General features: G+C 39.7%; 1 protein-coding gene across 2 annotated transcripts in view; it reads right to left on the minus strand.

Annotated features, from left to right (window-relative positions):
• ecrg4a (ECRG4 augurin precursor a) overlaps nucleotides 1–26,739 on the minus strand; it is a 38,707-nt gene extending 11,968 nt beyond the window's left edge. Inside the window, exons 1-3 of one of the 2 annotated variants that reach the window (XM_072577568.1) lie at nucleotides 26,473–26,739; nucleotides 5,784–5,878; nucleotides 2,915–2,962 (exon numbers count right to left, since the gene is read on the minus strand). In XM_072577568.1, the coding sequence (XP_072433669.1) occupies nucleotides 2,915–2,962; nucleotides 5,784–5,853 (118 nt within the window). In that variant the 5' untranslated portion in view covers nucleotides 5,854–5,878; nucleotides 26,473–26,739. The remainder of the gene's footprint in view (nucleotides 1–2,914; nucleotides 2,963–5,783; nucleotides 5,879–26,472) is intronic. The other variant, XM_072577567.1, reaches the window with a different exon arrangement.
• Between the last annotated feature and the right edge of the window lie 380 nt (nucleotides 26,740–27,119).

The following is a 27,119-nucleotide window of genomic DNA, read 5'->3' on the forward strand; positions in this document are numbered from 1 at the left end:
CTGTCCTACCCTGCCCATACCCCAATGTTAGCCAATTCTCCCACTCACCATCGCTGGCAGTTCATGCCATTGCTGGGTCCTGGAATAGACAGGCATTTTAGGCAAATTTGAAAGGCCATAATGTACCCAAACAAGCACTGACATTCTGGAGATGCCCGGCATGGTGGCACATAGTTTGGTGTGTACAATGGCAGACGAAAGGATATTGATGCCCTCCTTTTCAGACAATGACATTGAGGACCTTGTGGACTGGGTGGTGCAGGGGAGGGTTATCCTCTTCCCATAGGAGCACAGGAGGAGACCACACCATCAGAGGCTGCCATCTTGTTCTAAGGTTACCACCCGATCAGTGCAGTGGTTTGGAGGAACAACCAGCAGAGCTGGAAGAATGTCAGTGACCTTCTCCTCTCTGCCAGGTAAGTGCCGCCATCTTCTGAGTTACTTCACACTCACTCACTCTGTTTTTACACCTCTCATCAATACTGATGCTCTACCACTATCCATGTTGCATGCAACATCTTCCCTCACTCATGGTCACTGACCTCAACATCTGGAGACAGCCTGCGGGGCCTACTCACTCATTTGGAACACCGCACCACCTTTCACCTCACTGATGCCAGCACTCACAGCTCTGCCAACCATTATCATCTCATAAAACACCTTCCTTCCTCTAGTCACACGAGGGGTCAAAAGGGTCAGGATGTGCGATGAGGTGCGTGACCTTTGGCTCCTCAGGCCCAACAAGGTGAGGATCTTGTACCTCATCAGCGAGGACCGGAACAGTTTCTATGGAGATGCAGAGACACCTGTGTCCCAGCAATCAAGAAAGAATAATTTTTGGTTGTAGTGAGACTCTCGCAGTAGCCATTAGTATTTTTCACCCTTGGTCATAATTTGTTCTGTTGTGTTTTGCAGTTTGCAGCAATGTGTCCATGGTCAAGAGGATCACCCAGCAGAGTCATTCCTGCTCCATAATCAGAGGAAGACAACATAGATGCCTCAAAGGAAACACCAGCAATGACTACCACAGGACTTCTGGAACAGCCACAGTAATGTGAGCACCTTAGCAGCCCCCATGGACAGGTAGGCAGCTGCCACGGACAGCCTAGTCCAGCATCCTCAGAGTCTGCAGCACGTGGGCATACACTCCATCACATATCCATTGGTCCCAAGCACCAACAGCATGATGACAGGGGGTGATGCACCTTGACCTCACACTGGGTGACTGTGCCTCACAAAGAGGTAGGACAATACTAGTAGGCATTCAGCCAGAGGAGGAACCAGCTACAAGCCCCACAAAGCTGTTCCTTTAACAAGGTTACGTTGTCCTTGGTTTTTTTTCTCAGAGGGGTCATAAATGCAGAGTTGCCAAGAGGCCTAGGTTTGAAGGGTTTTGGGCCAATTTGATTGTAGCTAATAGATATTACCTCAGGAAAAAAACACTTGTACAATAAACGGGGAGTGGCCAGTTCTCCCAGTTCAGCTTTTCTCTGGTTTGGTTTGGTTTGATTTTAGCAAGCAGTCAGCTGAGAAGCTGCTGGACCCAAAGAAGCTGGTCCATGCTGACCCTCCCTCTCTGGGATCTCTCCTGCAAGACCCGGTGTTTGATTTTACTTTTTTCGCCAAGGAGTATTTATGAGGATTGCTGCAAGGATTTGGAATAGCATCATTAAGTTGGAATAGTCTGTAGGGATTTCGAATAGGTTAAGTTATTCTATATTCAGTTCTATATTGTTTGCGTTTCCTTCGATAGTCTTGCAAATAAATATTGTTCTATTTAAAACTAAATGGTTGGTCCAACTGCCTCACTCCTGGAAAATCCATTTTACATCTGCTTAAAACAACTAGCAAAGTTTGGAGAGAGTCTGGCCACAACAGATGTCATCTCTCAGCACAATTGCAGAGGTGTCTGGGCTATTTCATGTTCATAAACATTGCTACTGCATCACAGGCAACAGTGGAGTTCAGCCATTAACCTGCAGGACATGGTCAGGAGAGCTTGGGCCAAGGGTTTGGTGTGTACATAGTCAGCTAATGCCAATGTGTCTTTCACCTTCACTGTACAGGGGCGTGTCTACTGGTGTTGCCCTTTTTAAGGTCCTCACATCCACAGGCCCATACCCAACAGATGCAGCACTTACCCCATCCACTCCAGATGTGGTTGCAGCCATTGTTATTTCTGCTGCACACTTGTAAATTACAGGATGACAGAAGGCAACGGCAGCTGTTGCTCAAATTCTGTGGTGCAGGCTGGGCCTCACCATGTAAGTGAACACCTATAAATCAACCCCCTCTGATAGCTCTCCCCATCAAGACTATTGGAATTGCACCTCTTCAAGTCCCCATCTAACTTGTGTATCAAAGTGTGCATTCTGCCTACCATCTGCCCTCCAACCTTGGGCATATGAGGTGATTACGCCAAGTCTTGTCATTCATTATCATCGACCAGATGGCACAGTGTTGCTCATCAAAAAAGAAGAATCTAAATTTATAATTTTGATTGTATTGTGGATAATATTTCTTACTGATTTTAAAGCTTCTTTTTGTCCTTCTTCCTTAGGCCGTTGAGTTCTATGGGTCATCTCTGGACAAAATATATGTAAAGTTGCATGTTCTAGTTTTTTTTAAAAGTAGCTTGCCTCTTGAAGCATCTGCAGCAGCACTTAACTTCCTTTTCACCAGCTTGTGGGACAACCAAAAGTGAATTCTATATCTATTTCCAGGCCCATGCAATGATGATGTGGTTAACTTTAAAAATATCTGAACTACTTTACCTATTCCGCACGAGCTCAGACAGTGATTAGGACATTGATTCTCTCAGCTCCTCAACAACAGTTTCAATTGTCCCAGCGGAAAAAATTGATTGTTTTTTGTCTTCATATTACGCAACAAAAACCAAGACGACTTTCCTTACCATTTCTTTTCTCAATCATCTTGCGCAATTTGTTCCCACTCAACCCGTCTGAAAAAGGAAACACATTTAAGAGACCTAAGAGCCATGGACTGAAATTAATTGTTTTAAAAATGACAATCATGGACCTAAAATGGCTACCCTAATTATCTGACCATAAGTTGAGACAACTCCAGTGGATCTATGTAGAAAATAACAAAAATAACGCTGAAATTACCATTTTATATAAAGAAATTGAAACCAGACAAAAGAATCAGCATCAAGAATCTGTCATCTCCTGTTTTTATATATATTTATATTTTTATTTCACATATTTGGAGATGAAACTCTTGCCTTCCAGTCAGCCAGCTTGGAAAGACAATGTAGCCAGGCTTGGACTTGTGCAAATCAAACATATTTCAGCAGCTATTTTTGAGCCGTAGAATAGAGAGGGAATGATGCATTTGTGACAAAAGCTGAAACTGTCTCTCTCCCTATTTGCTACACAGTTTCTGAATTTCACACCTGGTGAGAAAGCAATCTTGGGGAAACAATTAAGGACTGAAAGATATTTAGAAACCTCACAATGCTGAGGAGACCAGTCAGCAGTTAAACAGTCGTGCTCTCAGATTAAAGACCCAACACCTTAAGAATCCTAAGAAATTTCAAATTGTGTAGTCTTTAGCCTTTCTGTCTTTATGGGACATTCTCTCCTTTTTAAAGCGCGTCTGTATTTAATTACCAGAGTTAGGAGATAACAAAATACTTTACTCTTTCACTCAAGAAACAGCAAAGCAAAATCTCCCTCCTCGCAAGACAATTAAAATTGAAGAAAAAAAAACAAGCCAGCCCAGGGTGTTCTCAGAATGCTTTCCTATAAAGTACATGACAGTTTAGAAGTTACTTAATTAGGATAATTGTTTTAGGCTTTTGTGATTTTGAGAAATCAAAGTGTTGTATGTTTCCCAGGAAAATGTAGGCCAACACCGGAAAGAGTAGACAGTATCAATAACTCATCCATAAGCAAGAAAGGTCATAAATACGAAACAAGTTTCTTAACCCAATTAAGGCCCAGGCACTTAAGACATCTACATTCTCCTTCCTTAATTAAGCAAGGATTGAGCAAGAGGGGAGGTGATAGCTCAGTGATATTATTGCTGAGACTGTTAATCCAGAAACTCAGATAATGTTCTGGGAATCAGGGTTTGATGGTGGAATTTAAATCCAATGAAAAATAAAACAGGAATTAAAAGTCTAATGATGACCATGAATCCATTGTCGACTGTCAGAAGAAAATCCATTTGGTTCATTAATGTTCTTTAGTGAAGGAAACTGCCATCCTTACTTGGTTGGGCCTACTTGTGGCTCCAGACCCACAGCAATGTGGTTGACTCCCAACTGCCCTCTGGGCAATCAGGGATAGGCAATAAATGCTGACCAGCCAGCGATGCCCTAATCCCGTCAATGAATAAAGGAAGAAACCTTAATGCTTTCCTTCTGCAATTAGAAGCCATGGATGTAAGCTGAGTAAAGTATGACAAAACAACATGCTGTGGGCAGCACAGTGGATCACTAGTTAGCACTGCTACTTCACAGAGCCAGGGACCTGGGTTCAATTCCAACCACAGGTGGCTGTGTGGAGTTTGTACATTCTTCCTGTTTCTGCTAGGCGCTTCTGTTTCCTCCCACAGTCTAAAGATGTGCAGGTTAAGTGGATTGATCATGGTAAAGGTGGGGTTACAGGGGTAGAATGGGGGGGGGGGGGGGGTTATCTGTTAGGAGAGGGAGTTATTGTTTCAGGTTCCTTTTATGTTTGTTTTTCAAGTTATATCAAGATGTCTGGAAGTTGCTTTATATGTCTCTTTAGGTGGCTTTTCAACTTTGAAATAGAGATGAAGGTTAATAGGTCGCAACATTTTAGATGGAAGAAATAACTTCTTGCCTAGGACCAGAACAATCCAGAATGTCAATGAGGGTGTGGCTGTGTTAAAGATTGGAGGCTGAAGTGTTAAGCTATCCAGTGTACTCTCGAAACATGAGCTCATTTTCCTGACCCACTGTGATCGCCAACATTTTTTGTTTTCAGTTCAGATTCCAGCATCTGCAGTAATTTACTCTGACTGGAAACTGAGTTTGAAATACATGTGTTTGCTCTGAAGTTAAAGTAACAGTGAGATTGTGTTAGGTATTCTGGGGAGAGATATGAGCTGAAGAAAAGTAGCTTCTAATAGATGCAAAAAAGGTTGCCGAACAGGAAATTGGTTACAGCCACGACACCTGAGTGTGAGGCCTTAATGAGAAGATAATGATGACTTGCTGAGGTTTGACTGATAGTAAGGATATTGTTGGGTTAACACAATACTGGGGATTTGATTTTCTTTTTGCTGTGGTTTGCAATGATATCTTTCCAAACTTTTGTCCAGTGTAATGTATTTATTGTGCTTGCCCTTGATTAAAAAAAAATGCGTCATCCATTTTGTGTTAAAGGTACCGTGGCAGCCTCTGCTAAATGTGGTCAGTAACCAACTTCCATGGTTCCAAAACAAATCAAAGTTAGATCTATCAAGACAGGTTTCATTTTGGGATCTGACTGGTTCAGAATCAACAATCAGCTAGGATCATAACAATGCCTGCAAAATAAATAAATAACAGTACAGTACAAATATGATATGACTCTCAAAATGATGAATTTAAAATACTCTACACAGTATTAACTTGAATTTAAGCTTGGTTGACTTTTCTCCTCATTGTAGAGATATGTAAATATTATATTGTGCATTAATTCATTCCAAATTCTTGAATCTATCCAGTGCAAAACAAAATAATATACAAATTAAGTGTATGAAAGAGTTGAAATTCCGTGGAAACATCTCATTGAAATTCTTTTGCCTACCTGGGAGTGTTAAAATCACCAGGAGCACAGAAATAATCACAAGAGAAAATCGGAAGAACTGGAGAGACATCGTTTCAAATGAACGTTCACGATGGCTAAAAGAGAAGAGAATAATAATGAGACACTGCGATTGCTGATCCAGTTAGCCTTGGTCTAGAAAACTGTTTAAACAATACCTGTGATAAGCCTTAATATAAACTTCCACCACAACAGAAAATACTTCGCTATGCCTTATAATAACATAGAAGATAGGAGAAGGAGTAGGCCATTTCACCCCTTGAGCCTGCTCCACCATTCAAAGTAAACTTGCTGTAATTATGCTACACAGCAGAATGCAATCAAAGAAATGCATAATCATTTCGAAGAACTATATAGATTTGTGTTGATTTCCTTAGCAGAGACCTATGAATAAACAAAGATTAAAATTTTGTGGGACAATTTTCAATTGTTACACTTACAATGTCATGGTTAACATTGAACAAAGATTCATGATAGTATAGGTAATATCATTCTTAAGCAATTCCTTGTTATCAGGGATGCCCTCCTTCCACTGTGGCTTGATCAGTTCCAAGATGTCTAAAAGTTCAAAGTGTGATCTTCAGATTTGGCCACATGTCAGATAGGTAGTGACTGATGGGTTGGGTAAGTAGGTTTAGACCAGACTAGATTCCCTACAACGTGGAAACAGTCCCTTCAGCCTAACCAGTCCACACCGACCCTCCAAAGAGTTACCCACCCAGACCCATTTCCCTCTGACTAATTGACCTAACACTATGGGGCAATTTAGCATGACCAATTCACCTGATCTACACATCTTTGGACTGTGGGAGGAAACCCACACAGACAGTCACCTGAGGCTGGAATCGAACCTGGAACGCTGGTGCTGTGAGGCAGCAGTGCTAACCACTGAGCCACAGTGGTTGTTGTGGTAAGTTAGTTACAAGTTAATCTCAGGAGCTTTGAAGTACAGGTCACCTATTGTTTATTGAGCCAACAGTGGGAGAATCAACTCCAGAAATTATTCTGAGGGAGTGCCCTAACTTGACGAGGATTCATCAGATATTTATACATTGTAAGTCATGTCGACTGTACATTACTCAAATTCTGAAACGGTCTGCTTTAGAGAAACACTTTGTTGTTCACACTTTCCAAACATGGCAAAGTGTCTGTTTACCCCAGGTCTCAGCATTCCCTATCTTCTCAGGTGCCATCCTACCATCTCTCTGAGGCTGGTACTTCATTCTTATCTTTGACCGAAACCCATTGCTTTGTCTTTCTTAGCATTTCACAGGGTCATCCTGACATTCCATTTCCAAATAAGGCCTTAGGGTTAATGCTGGTTCAGACATGTTAACTTTTCACAGAAACTGCTGTATTAGCATCTGAGCATATTTATACAGTTAAAGTAATTTTCTTTTTAATCTGACTACTTCCTTGAATTAGAATAAATGGAAGATGAATCTTAAATGACTATGGTTATGAAGTTAACTAAACTTGCTGCCTGATTCTAACCCCGTTTCGAACTTCATGTGGATTTACAGGTTAAGTCATGTCATATCCAAATTGTCCCATAAGACATTCCCATCAATGATTTGACTCTGCCTCTGCTCATTCCCAAAATCTTTTGACATTTTCATCACATTGTTGAATGACCCTTCTCCACCTTGATTAGTCATGAGCCAGGGTGTGGTGTTACATTCGCCTCCTTCAGGGATGCTTTAAGGACATCCCAAAAGTGTTCCACTTGACGCCTGGGGGTTTCCTGCCCAACTGAGTCCCAAATGGACCAGTTGCTTTGGGACTCTGTAGTCATGCACGTAATGACATGTTGTGTCCAGGGGAGCTGGTTATGAACGAGTAAGTAGCTTGATGCTGAGAAAGTTGGCTTTGGAGGGGAAGCTGCTGTTAGCTTCCCTTTCCTGCCACTAGATTGGAGGATCTTGTCAAGACACTGTTTTTCTTCTCCAGTATTTTGAGGAGGCTATTGTAGATTGTGCAAGGCTCAAAAGCATGGAGGAGGGCCAGGGACCACTGTTCCCTGGTAAACTAGGGCCTTGATCTCAGAGAAATGTATGACTTAGGAGCAGGAGTAGGCTACTTATTCCTAGAGCTTGCTTCATCACCTTAGAATATCATAGCTGATCTGATTACTCCACCCATCTCGAACACCACTTCTCCACTTTGCCTTCAATATATCTGAAGACTCTGGAAGTCTCTTCTTCAAAAGGCTGTGAAAACAAAGACTCCTGGACCTCTGGAAAAACATTGTCTTAGAAATGTGACCCTTCTTTTTAAGGAGGGACCCCTAGTTTTACATTCTGCCACAAGAAAAACATCATTTCCACATTGACCATATGAAGATCCCTCAGGATCTTGGGTTTCAATAAGTAACCTCTTGTTTTTCTAAGTTCCACTGAGTACAGGCCTAGCCTGTCAAACATTTCCACCATTGCAGATATTTGTCTCAAACTTTCTCTGAACTTCCAATGTAATTATATCGTTCCTTAAATAAAGGATACAAATACAATGCACAATACTCTAGGTGTAGCCCCATATAACTGAGGCATAACGCTCCAGATTTTGTATTCAATTTCCCTCGCAAAGTTGGGATTCATGCACTAAGATACCCAAATCCCACTGCATTTCAGAACTCCATGTTCTCTCAACATTTAGATAATACTCTTGTAATCTTCCAAAATAACAATTTCATATTTCCTAAATTATGCTTTTGTTGCCAGATTTTTGCTCAGTCACTTGAATGATTATATCCTTATATAACCTTCTTATCTCCATTTCACAACTTACTGTCGCACCTACATTGTGTCACCAGTAATCATATCTTCAGTCCCTTCATCAAAGTCACTTATACATGTAGACAATCTTTATCCGAAATTCCGAAATCCGAAGTTTATTTCCTGAAGTTTTTTTCTCATTAACAAGGTTGTTTTCTGTGCAGTTAACACAACTCCACACCCACTCGACCCACGTCACTCAGATGTGATGTAGCGGCGTGGCCCAGCACTGGCAGATGTCAATTCTGTCTTAACACTCATAGTAATCACAGGGTCTGCTGTTCGATAACTTTAAAAAAAATTATTATGAAAATGCCATTTAATCCTTTATCTGAAAAATTCCAAAATCTGAAAGGCAGCTGGTCCTGAGGATTTCAGATAAAGGATTGTCTTACTTGTATAAAAATTATAAATATGTAAGGCTCCTGCACTGATCCCAATGGCACAGTATTTGTTACACCTTGCCAATCAGAAATTTACCCATTTATGCTTATTCCTGTTTCCAGTTTACAGCCAATCTTCTGCCCATACTCATATTTTACTCCCTATCCCATGAGCATTTATTATCCGCAATAACCTTTGATATCACAACATATCAAAGGCCTCTGGATATCTATATGCAGAGTATTCATCAGCTCCTTTACCCATAATACATTACTTCCTTAAAAAGAGAGTTAAGTTTGACCTCCTTTACACAACAATGTTGACTCTGGCTGAATGCCTTGAGCTTTTCTAAGTACCCTGCTATAATTTTAATAGCAGCGTCTAATATCTTCCCTTTGACAGATGTTTGGCTAACTGGTCTGTAGTTTCCTGCTTTCTGTCTTCCTCCCTTTTTGAGTGAAGGAATTGCACTCACAATTTTCCAATCTATTGGAACGTTTCCTGAGTTTAAGGTTTTTTATTTGGACAATTAAAATCAACACATAAATCACCTTACCAGTCACTTCTTTTGAGATATAGGAGCAGAATTAGGCCATTTGGCCCATCGAGTCTGCTCCATCAAGACACTCTAATAAAGTCCATCAAGACCTTTTCAGCCCACACCTCCAATAATTTACTCGGCCCCATTTCCCCAGTGATTCTAATTTTCCTCAGTTCCTCTACCTGCCTGATTTACAGCTATTACTGGGGTGTTTCATGTATTCTCTGTAGGGAAGATAGATGCAAAATATCTAGTTCAATTCCTGCTATTCCTTATTTTCCATTAGCTCCCCAGATTAACATTTTATAGGACTAATGCTGACTTTGTTAACTCTAATTTTAAATACCTTTAGAAACTCTTGTTGCTTCTATGTTTCTACCCAGCTTTCTTTCGTACTTTAATTTTTCCTTCATTATTAATCTTTTAGTCATGTTTCACTGTTAATGTTCTGTCCAATCTTGGGATTGAGATCCCAGTCCTGTTTTCAGCCAGCCAAAAGCTGAGCTAGTATTTTTGAGGTGATTATGAATTTTGACTAAATCTGCCTTCATCGAAAGAAGGCTCCCTCAGGTAAAAAGGTAAAGTCGCCGTAATCCTATTCTCTCATGAGAAGGAGACAACTGGTGGTTTAACTTGAGGGTCATCATGTCACATGTGAGGGTAAAGATCAAGAGGAGAGACCTACATGGTAACCCCCACCAATGCAGGAACTGAACCTGTTCTGTTGGTATCACTCTGCATCACAAACCCAGCCATCCAGCCATCTGATATGGAAAGTGCTTCACATTTTCCAAGATATCACTGTTCATTTTAACCAGTATTGGATGGTAAGGAATGTATTTTGTTGTGATAACTGCTTGCAAGGTAACTTTCATTTTCCAGTTATGTGAAAGACACATTTTCTCACAGGCTTCAGAGAAAGCTCACAATTGACCTGGAGCTCAATTTCTTAGCGAAAAAACAGTTGCACACACACATACATACAAGAATCATTGCACACTCAAATCCATTAATAAAGATTGGAGGAATTTGAGCTTTGGTTTGAAGGTGGCATAGGTTGAACAGTTTTGTAAAATATCTCCATACCAGTGAGGAAATGGTTGGATGTGAGGTATAATGCATTCAGCAAGGAAAATATACAAAGGGGGTTGGTGCAAAGCCAAACCCTCTTTGACTGCAGTTATCCCTGAGAAAGGGTTTGTGGTGGTTCAGTATGGTGAGGATCATGGCTTGCATATCATCTTAATCAAAGGACGGTGACAGATTTCAGGGCAGCCAAATTTGAGGATAAACACTGTATAATTCTTCACGATTGACAAAGGTATTATGGTTGGTAATGTTATGATAAGCATACTTCACAGTTGGGTTGATTAGCTCAATTGCATAACTGACGGATTTGCAATGCAAATAGCATCGGTTCAATTTCCACTGTGGCTGAGAGTAACAGAGACTCTGCTCCTCAACGTCTACCCTTGCCTGAGACATAGTCACCCTCGGGTTAGATTGCAGTCAGTCATCTTTCTAATGGGAGCACAGCCCTATAGTCTTCCAGTGACTACCTTAAACTGCACAGTACAGATCATGTCTATTGTGCCAGGAGATGGATAAAAGCTTTCCTGCAATTCTGGAAAGAATTGCTCTGCCACTAGGTGGTGATAGTTGAGGAAGTTCTCTGCAATGATCTCCCTTGTGACTGGAAGTCTCCTGCATAGTTACTATAAGTGGACTGACCCCTTTTTTGAATGTCTTCTGAGGAGCTTCTTAAAAACACATATTAATTGCAGTTTATCCTTGTAAATTCCTTGTAAAATCTAGAATATTATTAGAAATGGGCCTGAACTGAGATCAAAATAATTTGTCTCAGTGCTACCATCAGGAAGCACTGTGCTGCCATCTGTTCATATTTAAACAGAAGTAATTGTTTAAATTAAGTTCCACTTGAGGAATGAATAGAATTAAGTGTGATTTCAGAAAATGCAATCTTAGTTAGAGGCGATGTTTAAAAAAGCACAAGCAATTATTGTAATTGCAATCATTATCTTTTAAAGCTTGTTAAAAATGGTGCAAATGTCAAAATAATTGTTTCATGAGTTCCAGATTGCAAAACTTACAGAATCTCAGAATGACCCAATTTCAGCAATTAGACACTGCAAGCATTTTTGCAGCCTGCTCGGAACACTGGTGACAGAATTTTTATTAAGTAGCGATTCCACTTTCCTTTGAAAAGGTTCATTTTTTCAGGTGCCCACAGCTAAAGCATGCTTCAAGAGAATGCTCAATCCAGAGTCCTCATTTGTTTGAAAACTGCGATTAGAAAGAACTTTCCTGTGCGGTCCTACCAGGACAGAAAAGTTATCTTACAACCATACACATAAGTCCGTCATAAAGGCCATGATCTCATTCACCGGTATCTTCAAGTCAGCAAGTCTCTGAAATACTGAAGTAATGGAAATTAATGTAAACTGGGTTGAGTTTACAGAATACAAGATACGACAAAGGGGTGAAATGAGATACACATCAAGAATTCAAGACGCATGCACTCGAATGTGCAGCTTAATGACTGTAATAGGAAATCTTCCACAAATGCCACAACGTTAATTATTCAGTATGTGTGTATAGCCACTATATATCACTACATAATCACTTTCTTCATTAATCTGGAAGCGAAAGACTGCATTTTGGATTCTATGTACTGGGAAGAAAGAGGAGAAATGTAGATCTCAAAATCGATTGTGTAATGGAATGTCATGAAGCAGTTGCTACCTGTTTTGAAGCAGTTTCAATTGTTAAGAATGGGTAAGACCAGCAATAACGTGGAAGTTATAAAGTGAATAATGCATTGCATTGTCATGTGATTGGGACAACAGCATGCAGAGATGGCACAGTGGCTAGTACTGTAGCCTCACAGCACCAGGGACCTGGGTTTGATTCTAGCCTCAGGCAACTGCCTGTGTGGAGTTTGCACATTCTCCCTGTGCCTGTGTGGGTTTCCTCCAGGTGCTCTGGTTTCCTTCCACAGTCCAAAGATGTGCAGGCCAGGTAAATTGGCCATGCTAAATTGCCCATAGTGTTAAGTACATTAGTTAGAGGGAAATGGGTCTGGATGGGTTACTCTTTGGAGGCTTGATGTGGATTTGTTGGGCCAAATGGCCTGTTTCCACACTGTAAGGAATCTAAAAATAAGGTAAAAAATAATATTTGTGAGAAGAATGATTTAAACTTGCACATTATGTGGTTCAGCTTGAACAAGCTTTTGGGGAAAGGTTTGGGTCAGTTGCTAAGAATACTTAATGGGAGTCAAACAGAATAACAGGAAACATTTTGTCCAAATGAAAGAAATGCTGTTTTATCCAGACTTATTATTGGCATAATAGTTAGTTAGCAGAAAAAAAAGTGGTAAAGTTGAAGGGTTGCTGTCTGAGAATCAGAACTGCATGTTAACATCATGAGGATTTCATCAGCTTTGCCAACTGGAATTTACCTGGATGAGTGCAGCTCCAAAAACACTTAAGGAGCTTGACGCCAACCAGAACAGAGTAGCCTGCGTGATTAGCATCCCATCCTGCCATCTTCAACATTCATTCCCTTCACCATTGATGCATACTAGCAGCATCAAGACACCTTCAGCAAGACACAGTGCAGTAACTCAATTCAGCAGCACCTTCCAAATACATGAGGCTCTACTTAAAAGGACAAGGGCAGTTGATACATGGGAATACCTCCACTCGCAAGGTCCCCTCTCACCTGTAGCGATGTTCCCTCGTTGTTATTAAATCAAAATCCTGGAGCAGTGTGGGAGTACCCACAGAGTCCGGATTACAATGGTTCATGGCTAGCTCACCACCACCCTCTCCTGGCAATTCAGGATGGATAACAAAAGCTGGCATGACTAGCGATGCCCACATCCCCTCCAAACTTGAAAAAAACTTGCAATAAACACCTCCTTTTCAGATCGTATATCTTTATATGGATCATATTAGCTGATTGTTGAGGTGGCCAATTCTTGGGAGGTAGATTCTACTCCTGAAACAATTGAGTATTGTGCATTGTCAGTTTCCACCATTGGTTTAGAGTCATAGAGTCATAGAGATGTACAGCATGGAAACAGACCCTTCAGTCCAACTTGTCCATGCCGACCAGATATCCCAACCCAATCTAGTCCTACCTGCCAGCATCTTGGTTCTGTTGATGAGCTCCATAACCACTGATCACATTGTGGTGCACACCGACTACAGAGGTATTGCCATTTCCCTCCGATTCCCAATTGTGATAAGCAATATCGAGGGACTTCATGTCATGCTTACAAGTGTCCTTGAAGCAAAGGTGAGCATCTTATCGGTTGCGTGGCTTATGCCACCTCACCATACAGTAGTATGTGGCTGCTTTATATCCTGCAAATCCGCCCACACCAGCAAAGTTACCTTTGTTTCATGAGTGCTAACAGACGTGGGAGCTTTACCTCTGAGAGGACTGCTGAGTGATTTTGTTCTGCTGGAATATACATACAATGTACTGTAAACAATGCAGTTGGAAATTGTTGAGCTTAATTTCTTCATATCTGCATGTTGTCCAGGTTTCACAACCACACAACATGTTGAGTATACAGGACTTATAAACATTTTAAGGATTCAAATACATGATCAATATGCAGTAAAAAGTATAATCAATTGAAATATCACAAATGGGTTACAACTGCAAGTATATCAAAGATTTGTTTCTTGTGATTTGAAAGTAAATACAAATCTTTGAATCACACCATTCTCTGAATAGTGATTAATCTAGGTCATCATTTGAACTTGTTAGATCCTTCTATCCAACCCTCTGTAAAAGGCTCATTAGCCTTTAAGTAATGAACCCAGCTCAGAACCAATGGGGAGTTATGAGACAGCTATTGAATAAGCTGCAGGAAATGCAGACACATTCAAGGCTCTGGAAAATATAAATAAAACCCAAACAAACCAGCTACAGTCTGTCTAAAACTAAAGCATCAAAATATAAATGTTTAACAATATTTTGGGTCATGGTATTCTCAACTGTCTTATCCCAATGCTTAATTTAAATGGCATCATAATTTCTGTTGAATAGATTATTTGAAACCGAATTTTACAGTCTATTGTTAAATACTTTCACCATATTGACAAATTCCTGTTGTTTCTTCTTGTACTAACTTGGTCCAAACCACATACAAAGTTCTTCCAGTCAGAAATTCTTAACATTGGATATTCATTTGCAGCAGAATGCATAAGTGGAGCTGCTTGTGACTCAAGGTGTACACTTCATTGCTCAGTGTCTCTCAGAACTGCTGAACTGTTTTCTGATTTCACTGGATTGTACACCTTACCTCAGAATTATCTAATTATCATCCACCGCTTGACAAATCAGAGATGTGGCAGGGTGATGGATCTAAAGCAGCAATGAAGGCTTTCTTTCCTAAAGGGGTCCCAACAATGGTAGCAGTGCATACATGGGAAGGTGGAGTTTAAAAAGTAGGAAAGAGCTGTAGCAAGAATCATAGACACAGACTGCCTTCTGGCTTATGGCATGACCCCAGAAATGGTTTTAGAAGCAATCAGGCCTTTCGGAGAGGTCCTCTTCCCTGAGGAAAGTACAATGACAGCAGCTTGCCTCACCAAGCAGGTAGAGCTGCAAATAGCCAAGGTGTGACTACTAGGAACTGGATTCCATGCCATTGAACTGTCACTCATATTGATCAATGTCACTGTGGTGCATTATTCAAAGATTCAATGATCTCTTGATACATCTTATCTTGTCATCTATAAAATCTTTTCCCTCCTGCTTCTTCCTCAAAACATTCATTTCATCAGACATTATTTACAGTTAACTTAATGCTCTCTTGCTCCCATTCCTCAGTGACACTCCATAAATATTTACTGTCGAACAACCACCTAACTTTTCACACTCCCAACTCTCCGCCTGTTCTCCTCGCAGGTGAAGACACTCCACAATCCACGAACAGACAAAGAAGCAGGATTGAAGCTGAAGTCTTGAACACAATGACGTTGATGGAGGAAGAACTCCTATTGAAATATTGGTATGGCTGGGACAGTGCAGGTCATTGTCTATGTAGGTTTGGGTGGCTCAGAGAGCTCTTGATAGTATGTGCTATCACATTGCTGTTGGCATTGAACTGTCCCTCATATTGATCAATGTCACTGTGTTGCATTATTCAGAAGCTTCAAAGAGCATTCCCAAGAATTCTGTGCCTTTTTACTGGGTATCTTTTATCCTTCCTGACTAACAATGGCTTTTAAATGATATAAGAGTTTTTGGGATTAAAGTACCAAACTCCTCAGAGCTCCTGAATTTATAACCAAATTTGAAAATGCTGGAAAATCTCAGCAGGTCTGGCAGCATCTGTAAGGAGAGAAAAGAGCTGACGTTTCGAGTCTAACTGACCCTTTGTCAAAGCCAGTTAGACTCGAAACGTCAGCTCTTTCTCTCCTTACAGATGCTGCCAGACCTGCTGAGATTTTCCAGCATTTTCTTTTTTGGTTTCAGATTCCAGCATCCGCAGTCATTTGCTTTTATCCTTAATTTATAATAATGGGACACTTAGTTGAGCTCAACCAATATATGAATAACCAGTATCCAAATTAAGTCAAATTTATGAAACAAATGTTTACATATACTTAACAGAAAACAGCAATTTATAAAATCATGAGAAAGCACAGCTAAGGTGGAACTGCAAAGGTCTTTTCCATGGGGTGAGGGAGTTCAAAACGAGAGCATATTTTTAAAGTGAGGGGAGAAAGATTCAAAAAAGACATGAGAGGCAACATTTTCACACAGCAAGTGATTTTAATGCGGAATGAATTGCCAGTGGAATTGGTAGATGTGGGTGCAGTTATAACATTCAAAAGACATTTGGACAGGTATGAAAAGGAAAGGTTTAGAAGGATACAGGTCAAAATGCAGGCAAGTGGAACTAGTTTAGTTTGGGAAACTTGGTCGGCGTAGACGCGTGGGACTGAAGGGTCTGTTTCTGTCCTGAATGATTCTATGGCAGTGAAGACAGCATGTCAGTTTCTTATCCTCGAGACTCAGGAAAATACCGCCATAAAGCAACTCAACTAGACAAATTACTAAAAATGTTTACATTTTATTTACTAGAAAAATAAATTATTCCCTCTTTAATTTTTCAAATATTCCAATTTTGAAAAATGATTAAAATGACAGAAAATAATTTAATACAAAAATAAGCATTAAGTCCAGGTGTAAATACAGCTTACATTTTAAATTCCTGACATTTACTTTAAAATATATAAAGCCCACTTCTAGTTACAGTGAGGCACAATTTCCAGTATTTTTCTGTAAATTGAAACAAAAATCATTTAAAAGCTTTAAAAGTGCATTCTTTAATGTTCTTGTGCCAAAAGAACTAGATTTATTTTTTTTAAAAAGCAGCCTATAAGATCTCAAACCAGAACAATTCATGGAAAATTTCAATTCTGAGTGATTTAATCTGTGGGGAGAATCTCCACCCAGTGTAGCTTTTATTAAGAACTATTACAAAGGACTGTAGAAATTCAAATTATGTTGTTTGTAATTTGGACTTCAGCTCTGCAATCTTCTTTTAGTAGACAACAATGCAATTGGATGAAATCTCCAGCTCTAAATGTTTAAAATTTGAATGCTTATCTCACAAATGCTAAATAAATGAAGCCCTTCACATCTTAAGCAATGTCACACACACAACCAGGTTTTAAACCAAATACTAATTAATCCAGTAGAACTAACAATTAACTTTATATTCTCAACATGAATTTTGCTGAGTCTCCACAAGGATTTAACGTGAACTATATCTAACAATCCTTTGAATTCATAAAGGCAGGTTGTTTTTTGGTAAAAATAAGTTTCCTTGAATATCTAAGTAAATGGCATGGAGAGAGTAAATGGCACTCATTAGGCAAATGCAATTTCAGTAAATTTCCAACCCTTATTTAAATAGTTGAACAATATTCGTAGCACAATATAAAATAAAGAACTGCAGAAGTTTGAGAAACTCAGAAGGAAGAGAGAGAAAGAAAGAGTGAAGCAAAGAAAGGGATTGTTGATAGTAAGCCAAAGAAGAAGAGAAGCTAGATCAGTGATAATCGATCTCTGTGGAGTAAAAAAAAAGGTTGGTTGGTTAAAGTATTGAATACCATTTCCGTGGAGGACTGGGGTCATAGGGGTAGTTAGTGAACAAAAGGAAGGTGTTCATATTTTGAAACTGTTAAGCTCAATATTGAGTCATGAAGGCTATTAGGTACCTAAGCCAAAGATGGGGTGTTGATTCTTCAGTATGCATTAAGCCTTGCTGAAGCACAACAACAGGCATGGGAAAATTAATGCCATGCTAATTTGAATTTTAGACTCATTTTAAGGTTGCTTTGGTACCATCCCCCAAGCCAGAACCTCTGGGTTTGAGGACCAATGTAAGGACTTGGTGACCCAAAAGATGCATTCATATATGGCCATGCAAGTTGCGTATCAAACTGCAATACACCAATGGCAAGTGTCAAGGAACAGGAAGGAGACCTGGTCAGCCACGCTTGATGTGAAGTGGCACACATTATGCCACAACTCTAGCCTGGTCCCAGAAAAACTAGCCATAGAAACAGCCCTACGTGTATACTTTGCCTGCCTTGTGTGCCTTTAGACATGGGAAAGGTTTAAGTCTACAGCTGCTTCACATCAGGACCCTGTGCAAAGTAGCTATTCTTAGCTAAATGATGTTTCTTCTTCCATAAATCTTAGTAAGTTCACATTGTGAATGAGTAATATTTATTAGCTTTCTCTACTTAAAGGAAAGTTTGTTTGCGCAAGGTTGGATTTACCTTCGCCAATGCCCCACCTCTCTTTGTAAAGTAATGTATTCTGGGAAATAGTCACTGTAGTAGCAACTATCCTTTGCTTCACCATCATAAATATCCTTAACTTGTCATCCTGAATTACCAGTCTACAGGACCTGCATGTCAGAATTAAAGACAAGTGCATTTCAACCTAATATTTAAACATATTCTGTCTGGCAGATTGGCAAGTTCTAGACACAGTGTTGAGGATTGTACAAGCTTAGTACAATTGCCACAATGGAGAAAAGGCCAATCTAAAAGGCAAATCTTTTGTCCTAGAGCACTGTCTGGAAATTGTGTGAAACATCTTGGGCTGTACATTTGACATGAAATGAATGTTGAAAATAAATAAAATAAAATAGTTGCAGCATCTCAGAGTGCCACATGCTACATAAGAATAAATTGATCTTGCTTGTACATTTTAGGTTTAAAATGCACATTCTTTCAGCACTGATTCTTGTCTACCATTTAGAAGCAAGACTATTGACTAAATTTTTCTCTCTGTAACTTACAAAAGACTTTAGGATGTTACATTTTAGTTTTTTTCTCCAGCTGATGGCATTCAGTTGTTGAGGGACCATAGTGGGGTAAGGTGCGAGAGCAGAAATAGAAGGTAAGAAGTTTAACCATGAAAGAATCCTTGCTAGCCACTATGTCATCTTCAAATTCTTTGCAAGGTCTTTAACAGAAGCCATTGCTTTCGAACATTTTGCTGAATTCTCTCATAATCTCAAATTTGAAACTCTTGTATCCCCCAAATAATTTTCACATATCACATGTCACTTTAATGACATTAAACAATTAATGACATTTTCCATTGTTGAGACTTTGTTGTCTCATTATTACCCATTGCCTTTGGTCACCCCACAGCGAACAGTGAACTTTGTTGGTTTTCTTCAACATTTGTCAATTATCAAGTTTCACAGGACTGTTCTTGCTGTGTTTCCCTTCCATCCTTTATATCTAGTGTCACAACCATATAGTTATAATGTTGTATATTTTATCAAGGCTAGCTTGGCATTTGAAATTGATAAAAGATCAAAAAACTGTTGCCGGAAGTCACCCGCTGATTTCTGTTTATTCACGTCAGTGAAAGGTTGATATATAATCTCAAAAAAGGAAATGATTTAAAACTTAATTATTGTTTTGCCAACACAACAGGTCATAGTCAGTCATACAACACAGAAACAGACCCTTTGGTCCAACTCCATGCTGACCAGACATCCCAATCTGACCCAGTCCCATCTGCCAGCATTTGGCCGATATCCCTCTATACCTATCCTATTCACATACCATTCCGGATGCCTTTTAAATGTTATAATCGTAGATGCCTCCACCATTTCCTCTGACAATTCATTCCATACTGTCACCACCCTTTGCAAGAGAAAGTTATCCCTCGGGTCTTTTAAAATATTTTCCCTCTCACCTTAAACCTACGCCCTCTAGTTTTGGACCTGCCCAACCCTGGGAAAAAGACCTTAGCTATTCACCCTAATCAACAGTGTGGAAACAGGCCCTTCGGCCCAACAAGTCCACACCGACCCGCCGAAGTGTAACCCACCCAGACCCATTCCCCTACATTTACCCCTTCACCTAACACTACAGGCAATTTAGCATGGCCAATTCACCTAACTTGAACATTTTTGGATTGTGGGAGGAAACCGGAGCACTCAGAGGAAACCCACGCAGACACGGGGAGAATGTGCAAACTCCACACAGAGAGTCGCCTGAGGCGGGAATTGAACCCGGGTCTCTGGCGCTATGAGGCAGCAGTGCTAACCACTGTGCCACCGTGCCACCCACAAATCATGCTGACATGATTTTACATACCTCTAAAAGGCAACCCATCAGCGTTTGATGCTTCAGGAAAAAAGCCATGGCCTATTCAGTCTCTTTCTATAATCAAACCTGCAAGGTCCTTCTAGGCTTGAGAATCAAATGGTTGAATTTTGCAGACCAACCCAAAAATTTTAGAAGGACGGGTACGGAAATTAATTTCTCATTCATCGGCATGTCATGAATACTCCAACACTCCAGCCCAATGAAATTACACGCATGGGCACAAACTTTATGGCCTAAAACTAGAAACACGTATTCACAAACCTGTCTATATAAATGACGTGTGTACCTGTTGTGGTTGTCTTCTTGTTCCAAGTTCTGGTGAGTTCAAACACCATCTCTAATTTGGCTCCTTTAGAAACAAATCATATTGTACACAAACGCTTACAGTGTTAGGGTTGAAGCCACACCATGCTCAATAGCTGATGAGAAATCTCATTCATATGCAGTTCTCGCCCAATACAACAATTTACTCATCTGCAGGGAGCTGGAATTCTCTCTACCCTTTCTTAGCTGCCTGTCCGATGATGTTGAGAGCCTGGTGCACCTCTGGCCCACACTGTGCAGTCATCTACAGATGCAGCCCCTGGGACTTCATGTCTCAGATTCTGTTATTTTCTTTCCTTTTTCCTCAGTCTTAGTAAAGTGAAGACAACTGCTGGCTTAGCTGGATCAAATATCTGGCATGGATGTACTCATTTCTCAGTACGTATCAATTGGAGATGGAAGCATGACTATTGAAGCTGTCACATAGATTCATCGCCTCCTGCAGATAGGCAGTTAGTCAGCTGGGGAGGCAACATGATGTTAGTGGCAATGAAGATCTGGCATGTAACTTTCCGGCCACTGACTCAACCAGGGACATTTCTCGCATCTACTGATTAGCATCTGCAGTGCATTCAGGGATTCCATGTTGCCTCTTACACAAAAGCAATAGTGTATCCAGTTCACCATGGCCCCAGAGAGCCAAGGTGCCCAAGGCAATCAGATTTACAGTAATAGCTAAGTTCCTTCAGATACAAGGGGCCATTGATTTCCTGCATGTGATATTAAGAGCTCCATGGCACCATCCAGCCAGATTCCTAAACGGGAAGGAATTTCATCTTCTCTATATCCATCTCATTTGTGACCACAAGCAACTCCTGCTGGAGTGTGATTGCCATCCAAGGAGCTACCACAACACTCAGATTCTGGATAGATTCTATATAGCTCAAACGTTTTCCCCCTGCATCATCTTCATGCCTAGCTTGTGACTGACAAGGGTAACCCCAGCAGGCAAGGCTAATGATCCCAGTCGCCATTCTAAAGTCAAATCATTCATCCACTTGGAATATCATTGAACAGACAATTGGTCAGATGATGCTCAGGAGGAATGCTCCATCACTAATTGGACAAGACCTCCAAAATAATGATCGTGCAGTATGATGGGGTGTGCTTTTAGAAAAGTGGGAGATGAACCAATTGTCTGTCTTCTCAGATGAGGAAGAAGAAAGTCCCTGATAGAGATGCTGAGGAAGCCAAGGCTGATCATGAGGATGTAGAAGAATTCAGGGCAGTACTGAGACAGGCCTGAGAGAATCTGGTAGCAGCTGGATTTAAGGGGGTATGACTTTGTGTGAATATTTAGATACTCAGAAGTAAGAGTCAGTTGTGATGCAGAGGTATTCCGGTGCTCAAGGGAGTATTTATTTTACAACTGTTAAATTTAACTGGAACCTGGAGGCCACAGAGAGAAAACAAAACAAAGTTTTTTTTTTAAGTGTGGTGAGGCACTACCCTTACCCAAGATCTCAATAAAACTTTGGTTCTTCACATGTGGCTAGGAAGATTGGATAATTATGAGCTTCCACTTGGCACAGGTACATTCCCCATGCTCCTGTAATCCCTTACTCAAAAGTAGTAAGAACCTTTTTGTTAGACATCCAACCCGCAGTGCCCCCAAATCCCTCTATGCATGCTCTTGCAGCATCTCCTCCTGAAGGAGAGAAGCGTTGTGTGACATTAGCATGGGTACACAAGCACAATGTCTGCATTGATAGAAACAGATAGTGATGTGAATATCCAAAGCTTGCACACATGATTGCACATAATGCCTGTAAGAAAAATGCAATATAGGGGAAGTTCTGAGTGCAAGGGTCCTGAATGTAAGGCCTTTCATTATGGTCAAAGAGCTAGAGATGATAAAAATCAATAAAGCTTCATAAAATATGTATGCCCCCTACTCCTTTGAGGTGTTGATCCTGAAGCCACTTCGTGTGGTGCATCTGATCACTAATACTCTTTAAGAAAGGAAATCTGACAACCTACATGAAACTGCAGAGCCACAGACATAGATGATACGTAGCCTCTGAAATAGCAGTCAATCTATTCAATGCAAGGGATTAGGGATGGGCAACAATAAATGTCTAGACATAGTCAGCAGATTGCCTTCCCTAGAAGAGATTTTTATGAGCTAAATGTAATCTTACAAGATCAGGAAATTTCAGAGTCATCAGTACTTTTTTCCCCAGATTTAATTGATTGCACTTAAAATTTCCCAGCAACCACTTTGCCCTGTTTTATGAGCCCTGTAAGATTGTGACCATACTATTACACTTACAGTTAGCATATCCGCACCAACACTCAACAGTCTTTGAATTGTCCAAAGTTCACCTTCCTCCTGGTTCCATTATGGCTTACACTAGCATGCCATTCCATAATGGACAATTCCTAAAATACACATACTTAAATCTCTCTAAGCATCATCCAACTTTATCTCCTCAGAATCTTCTAGTCCGACAAGTCACCCCAGCCTCCCACTCTAAGCTTTCACTTCCAAACACATTTGTTGCTCAATCAATCCTCTGTATCCTTACCATTGACAGAACGTTTAGCTGCCAGACATCTGATCTCTCACAAAGTTGCATGCTGCTGGGTCATAGATTTCGACAGGTTAGAAAGTAGGGAGATTTAAGAAAGTATGCCATGACCCAGATCTGCTCCGGTACTCAACATTCATAGCAGCCATTTTTGCCGATCCTACCATCTAAACAAAGCTAAATAAAAGGAAACTATTGTGCAGAACATTGAAGCAATTGTGTACCCAGACCAGTTTGAATCTTACAAATCACCATCAGATTTGGGTGAATTTATATACAAGCTGACTATTGTTTCAATAAACCAAAGTGTAAGTCGAACAGAAACACCTGTACAGGAGACCAACTACAGTTTCTGACAGAAAAATCTGAAATGATTAGAACTCACTGGAACAATGCCACCTCATCTATTTAAGATGCATTTCAACCACAAGTGAAGGGGAATCTTCACATACTGTTACAATCAAAAGGATATAGCATACATTTGGATATGTGTAATACAAAGACAATGTGAATACAGAAAGTAATTTAATTGTAATATTATGTATGTTGTAGCCTTTCAAGTTTCAGCAAGGAATTATGATTGTAAGGAAATTGATTAGTGGCGTCATATATTTTTATTAGAAATTAGAAAGGAAATTTATAAAGATAACAGGCTGTGGTAGTGAGCCATATAAGTCAAGCCAACAGATTATGTCCCTGGTTTACATTGAGTGGCTACCCCTTTATGATAGCAATTCTATCTACTGACAGGTCAGGTATTGGCGGGGGTGGGGGGGGGGGGGGGGGAGGTGTGTGCTTTTCTCTGACTCATTGACTACGAACTCCTGCTAGAAACTACACATATTGAAATCTACTGAACACAGATCACAGTATCATACACACAAAGAATGGTTATGACATGCTGCCAGTGCTATTAATAGTACTTTAATATCCACAGGAGAAAACTAAAGAAAAAAATATTAAATCAGTGATCTAAAAAGGCATTATTTCATTAGAATTAGAAAACACTGAGAATAACTTGAGAAGAAACAGGTTAAAAAAAAGAATCATCACATTATAGAATGATTGAAGTACAAACCAGAACAGTATTTCCAAATAGATTGGATGGATGATCAAACCAAACTGGGATATAAAAATATGTGGAAACAGTATGGGCATATGGGATTAGGACATATGCTCAGCACTGAACAGTATGGATTAATTGAGCTACTAAGTCTGTTTCAATGTTTCATCTCTCTAATTCAATGCAACTTCATTATCAATTATTTCATCACTTCTTGTCTGAAACCTGCAGAGTATGGCCACCACATTATCCACAACATATTAATTGACGACGACTTTCTGTTTCTCATGTTCCTTCACCTCTCCATTGCTTTCTTTATTATCACCTTTTCTATTCAGCCCAATTTCTCAGTTCATTTTTGCAGCTCAGTTCCCTTAGCTTCATCATCTGTTGTACTGTCAAAAATGGCTAGAGTCACACGTTTCAAGTTTGTGTTAACATACCCAAGGTTTTATCCTTCGTCAAATCACATGCAAGCTGGCCACAAGACACTTCCAAACTATCTTGGACATGTATCCACTTCCTCCTTAAGTAACAGAGATATATGATACCCAGTAAGTAGACCAGACAGTACAATAGTGTGAGCTATGCTGGCACCATCAATATAAGATGGCACAAGCCACCTCAAAACCAAAAGCTTCTTATCCATCACTGCCAATAGGGAATATTTTAGATTAGATTCCCTACAGTGTGGAAACAGGCCCTTCGGCCCAATAAGTCCACACCGACACTCCGAAGAGTAACCCACCCAGATCCATTTCCCTCTGACTAATGCACGTCACACTATGGGCAATTTAACATTGTCAATTCACGTAACCTGCGCATCTTTAGACTTAGACTGTGGGAAGAAACCCATGCAGACATGGGGAGAATGTGCAAACTGCACACGCGCACACACACACAATCACCTAAGGCTGGAATTGAACCTGGCTCCATGGCACTGTGAGGCAGTAGTGCTAATCACTGAGCTACCATGAAATAGTCAGAAGGAACAGAAGATTAAGATGAAGTCATGCAAGATGCAAACCACAGAAAAGAACATATCTACGTAAATTAACATTTCATATCACAAAATATAAGAGCTTATGAAGTCATTAAAATATAGTGAATTAAGACATCATTTAATTGGTTAATATACCTAAATGTAATTAACTTATTCCCTGTCTCAATCTTAAGCTATCTTTTCACTCAATGTTTGGTTTATCTAGTATCACAAAACTTTGCACACAGCAGATAGATAAATAGCTGTTATAGAGCATTGCGTCATACAGATATAGAGCACAGAAACAAATCCTTTGGTCTAACTCATCCATGCCGACCAGTTATCCTAAATAAATCTAGTCCAATTTGTCAGCATTTGACCCATATTCCTCTCAACCCTTCCTATTCATATACCCATCCAGACACTTTTTAACTGTTGTAATTGTACCAGCTTCCTCTGGCAGCTCAATCCTTGAACTTTGAAAACTTAACTTTGGAAAAATTGCAACTTCCCTTTAATTTTAGCTTATCCCTGTTGCACAGTTATGTTTCATGCTTTGAGTGTCCTGTCAATCTGAAAGCCAATATAGAAATGCAAATTCTTGATCTTTTGCTGCTTTATTAGACACATATGCTAACTTTAGAAAAATAGAATGATATTCTCTCAACTGTAGATTCCACTCCAGACTTTGAAAGAAGTCAATATAAACAAGATTTAAAACACAAAAAAAGAACTAATATTATATTCAGCTGCTGTTAGCTTCTGGAAATAATTTAATTGCACACTAACATTACAAACATACCAATTCTATATTTTGACATGTATATTTTGGAGCTGGATTTATTTAATCAAAATATTATCCCAACTAAAAGAAAAACAATCATGTTTGGCAAATTTGCAGCTGGGTCTTTTCGAATCAACTCAGTACAATGGTTCTTTTTACCCAAGTATTAGTTAAGAAAACCCATGAAGAATTAAGATTCAGCTGAGGTCAAATTTGAGTATAATATTTTTTATCATGCATTTTGAAGATATATTGTTAAACAATTGACATATATAGTGCATGTATGGATTTTTTTTTAATGACTCACAACCTCATAAAAGCAGAAAGGTAACACAAAAACATATAAAGCTTTAGAACATTCAAGTCCTAGGGTTTTAGAATAACACTTCTATCTTCTGTATAAGTTTGCTACTGGTCTACCGGCTTTCTTGAAAATGCAGCACACAGTATTCATCCCCAACAGATCATAGTCTTTGTGATCTAAATAGAAGATAACTACACAGGTCCATTGCAGACAGAAAAAAAGAAAACAGACCACTGGTAAACTTAAATTACTAAAATCATCTTTGTTCTTCAATTCATTCAATTTACCTTGAACAAAATAAATATTCTTTCTTTTCCCTTCCAAGTGTGTGGGGGAGAAAAATCAGATTATTCAGTCCACAGCAAAGTCAAGTATCCCTTATTTTGAAAAGCAGGGTCGAAGACAGCTTAGCCTGGCCTAGCTTTGCAAGTAGATGCAGAAGTGAGCACTATCCAGATGCAGAACAAAGATTCAACAGTTGAATAAGTTAAACTAAAGATGAGTCACATAGAATGGAACTTCTGTTAGTCATCTAAGAAGTCTGATGTTAGGCTGTTGACAACAAGTATTTAAAAAGTCTGACAGAATTGCGAATGTTTTTAATTTAAACAGAATACTTTGCAAGCTCCACTAGATTGCAAACAGATGTTTGTGTGATGTGAGCGATAAAGAATTTAATAGCTCAACTGATGGTTTCCATTAAGCAAAATCATTGACGGATTTGCAATGTGAAACATATTTTCACTGAACATTTTAATTTCAGCAAAGTATTCAGTGTTTTATTACCAACTTTGTTGAACTGATCTCTTTCATTAACATTCATCGAAAGACACAGTTGCCTAAAAGTGCAGCTACACCAAGTTAAACACATGGGAGGAATATTTGTTCAAGAAACCATTGGAAGCAGCCAATGAACATATTTTCTCTTTTAACA

This window comes from Chiloscyllium punctatum, chromosome 9, assembly GCF_047496795.1.
Source record: "Chiloscyllium punctatum isolate Juve2018m chromosome 9, sChiPun1.3, whole genome shotgun sequence".
NCBI classification, from domain to species: Eukaryota; Metazoa; Chordata; class Chondrichthyes; order Orectolobiformes; family Hemiscylliidae; genus Chiloscyllium; species Chiloscyllium punctatum.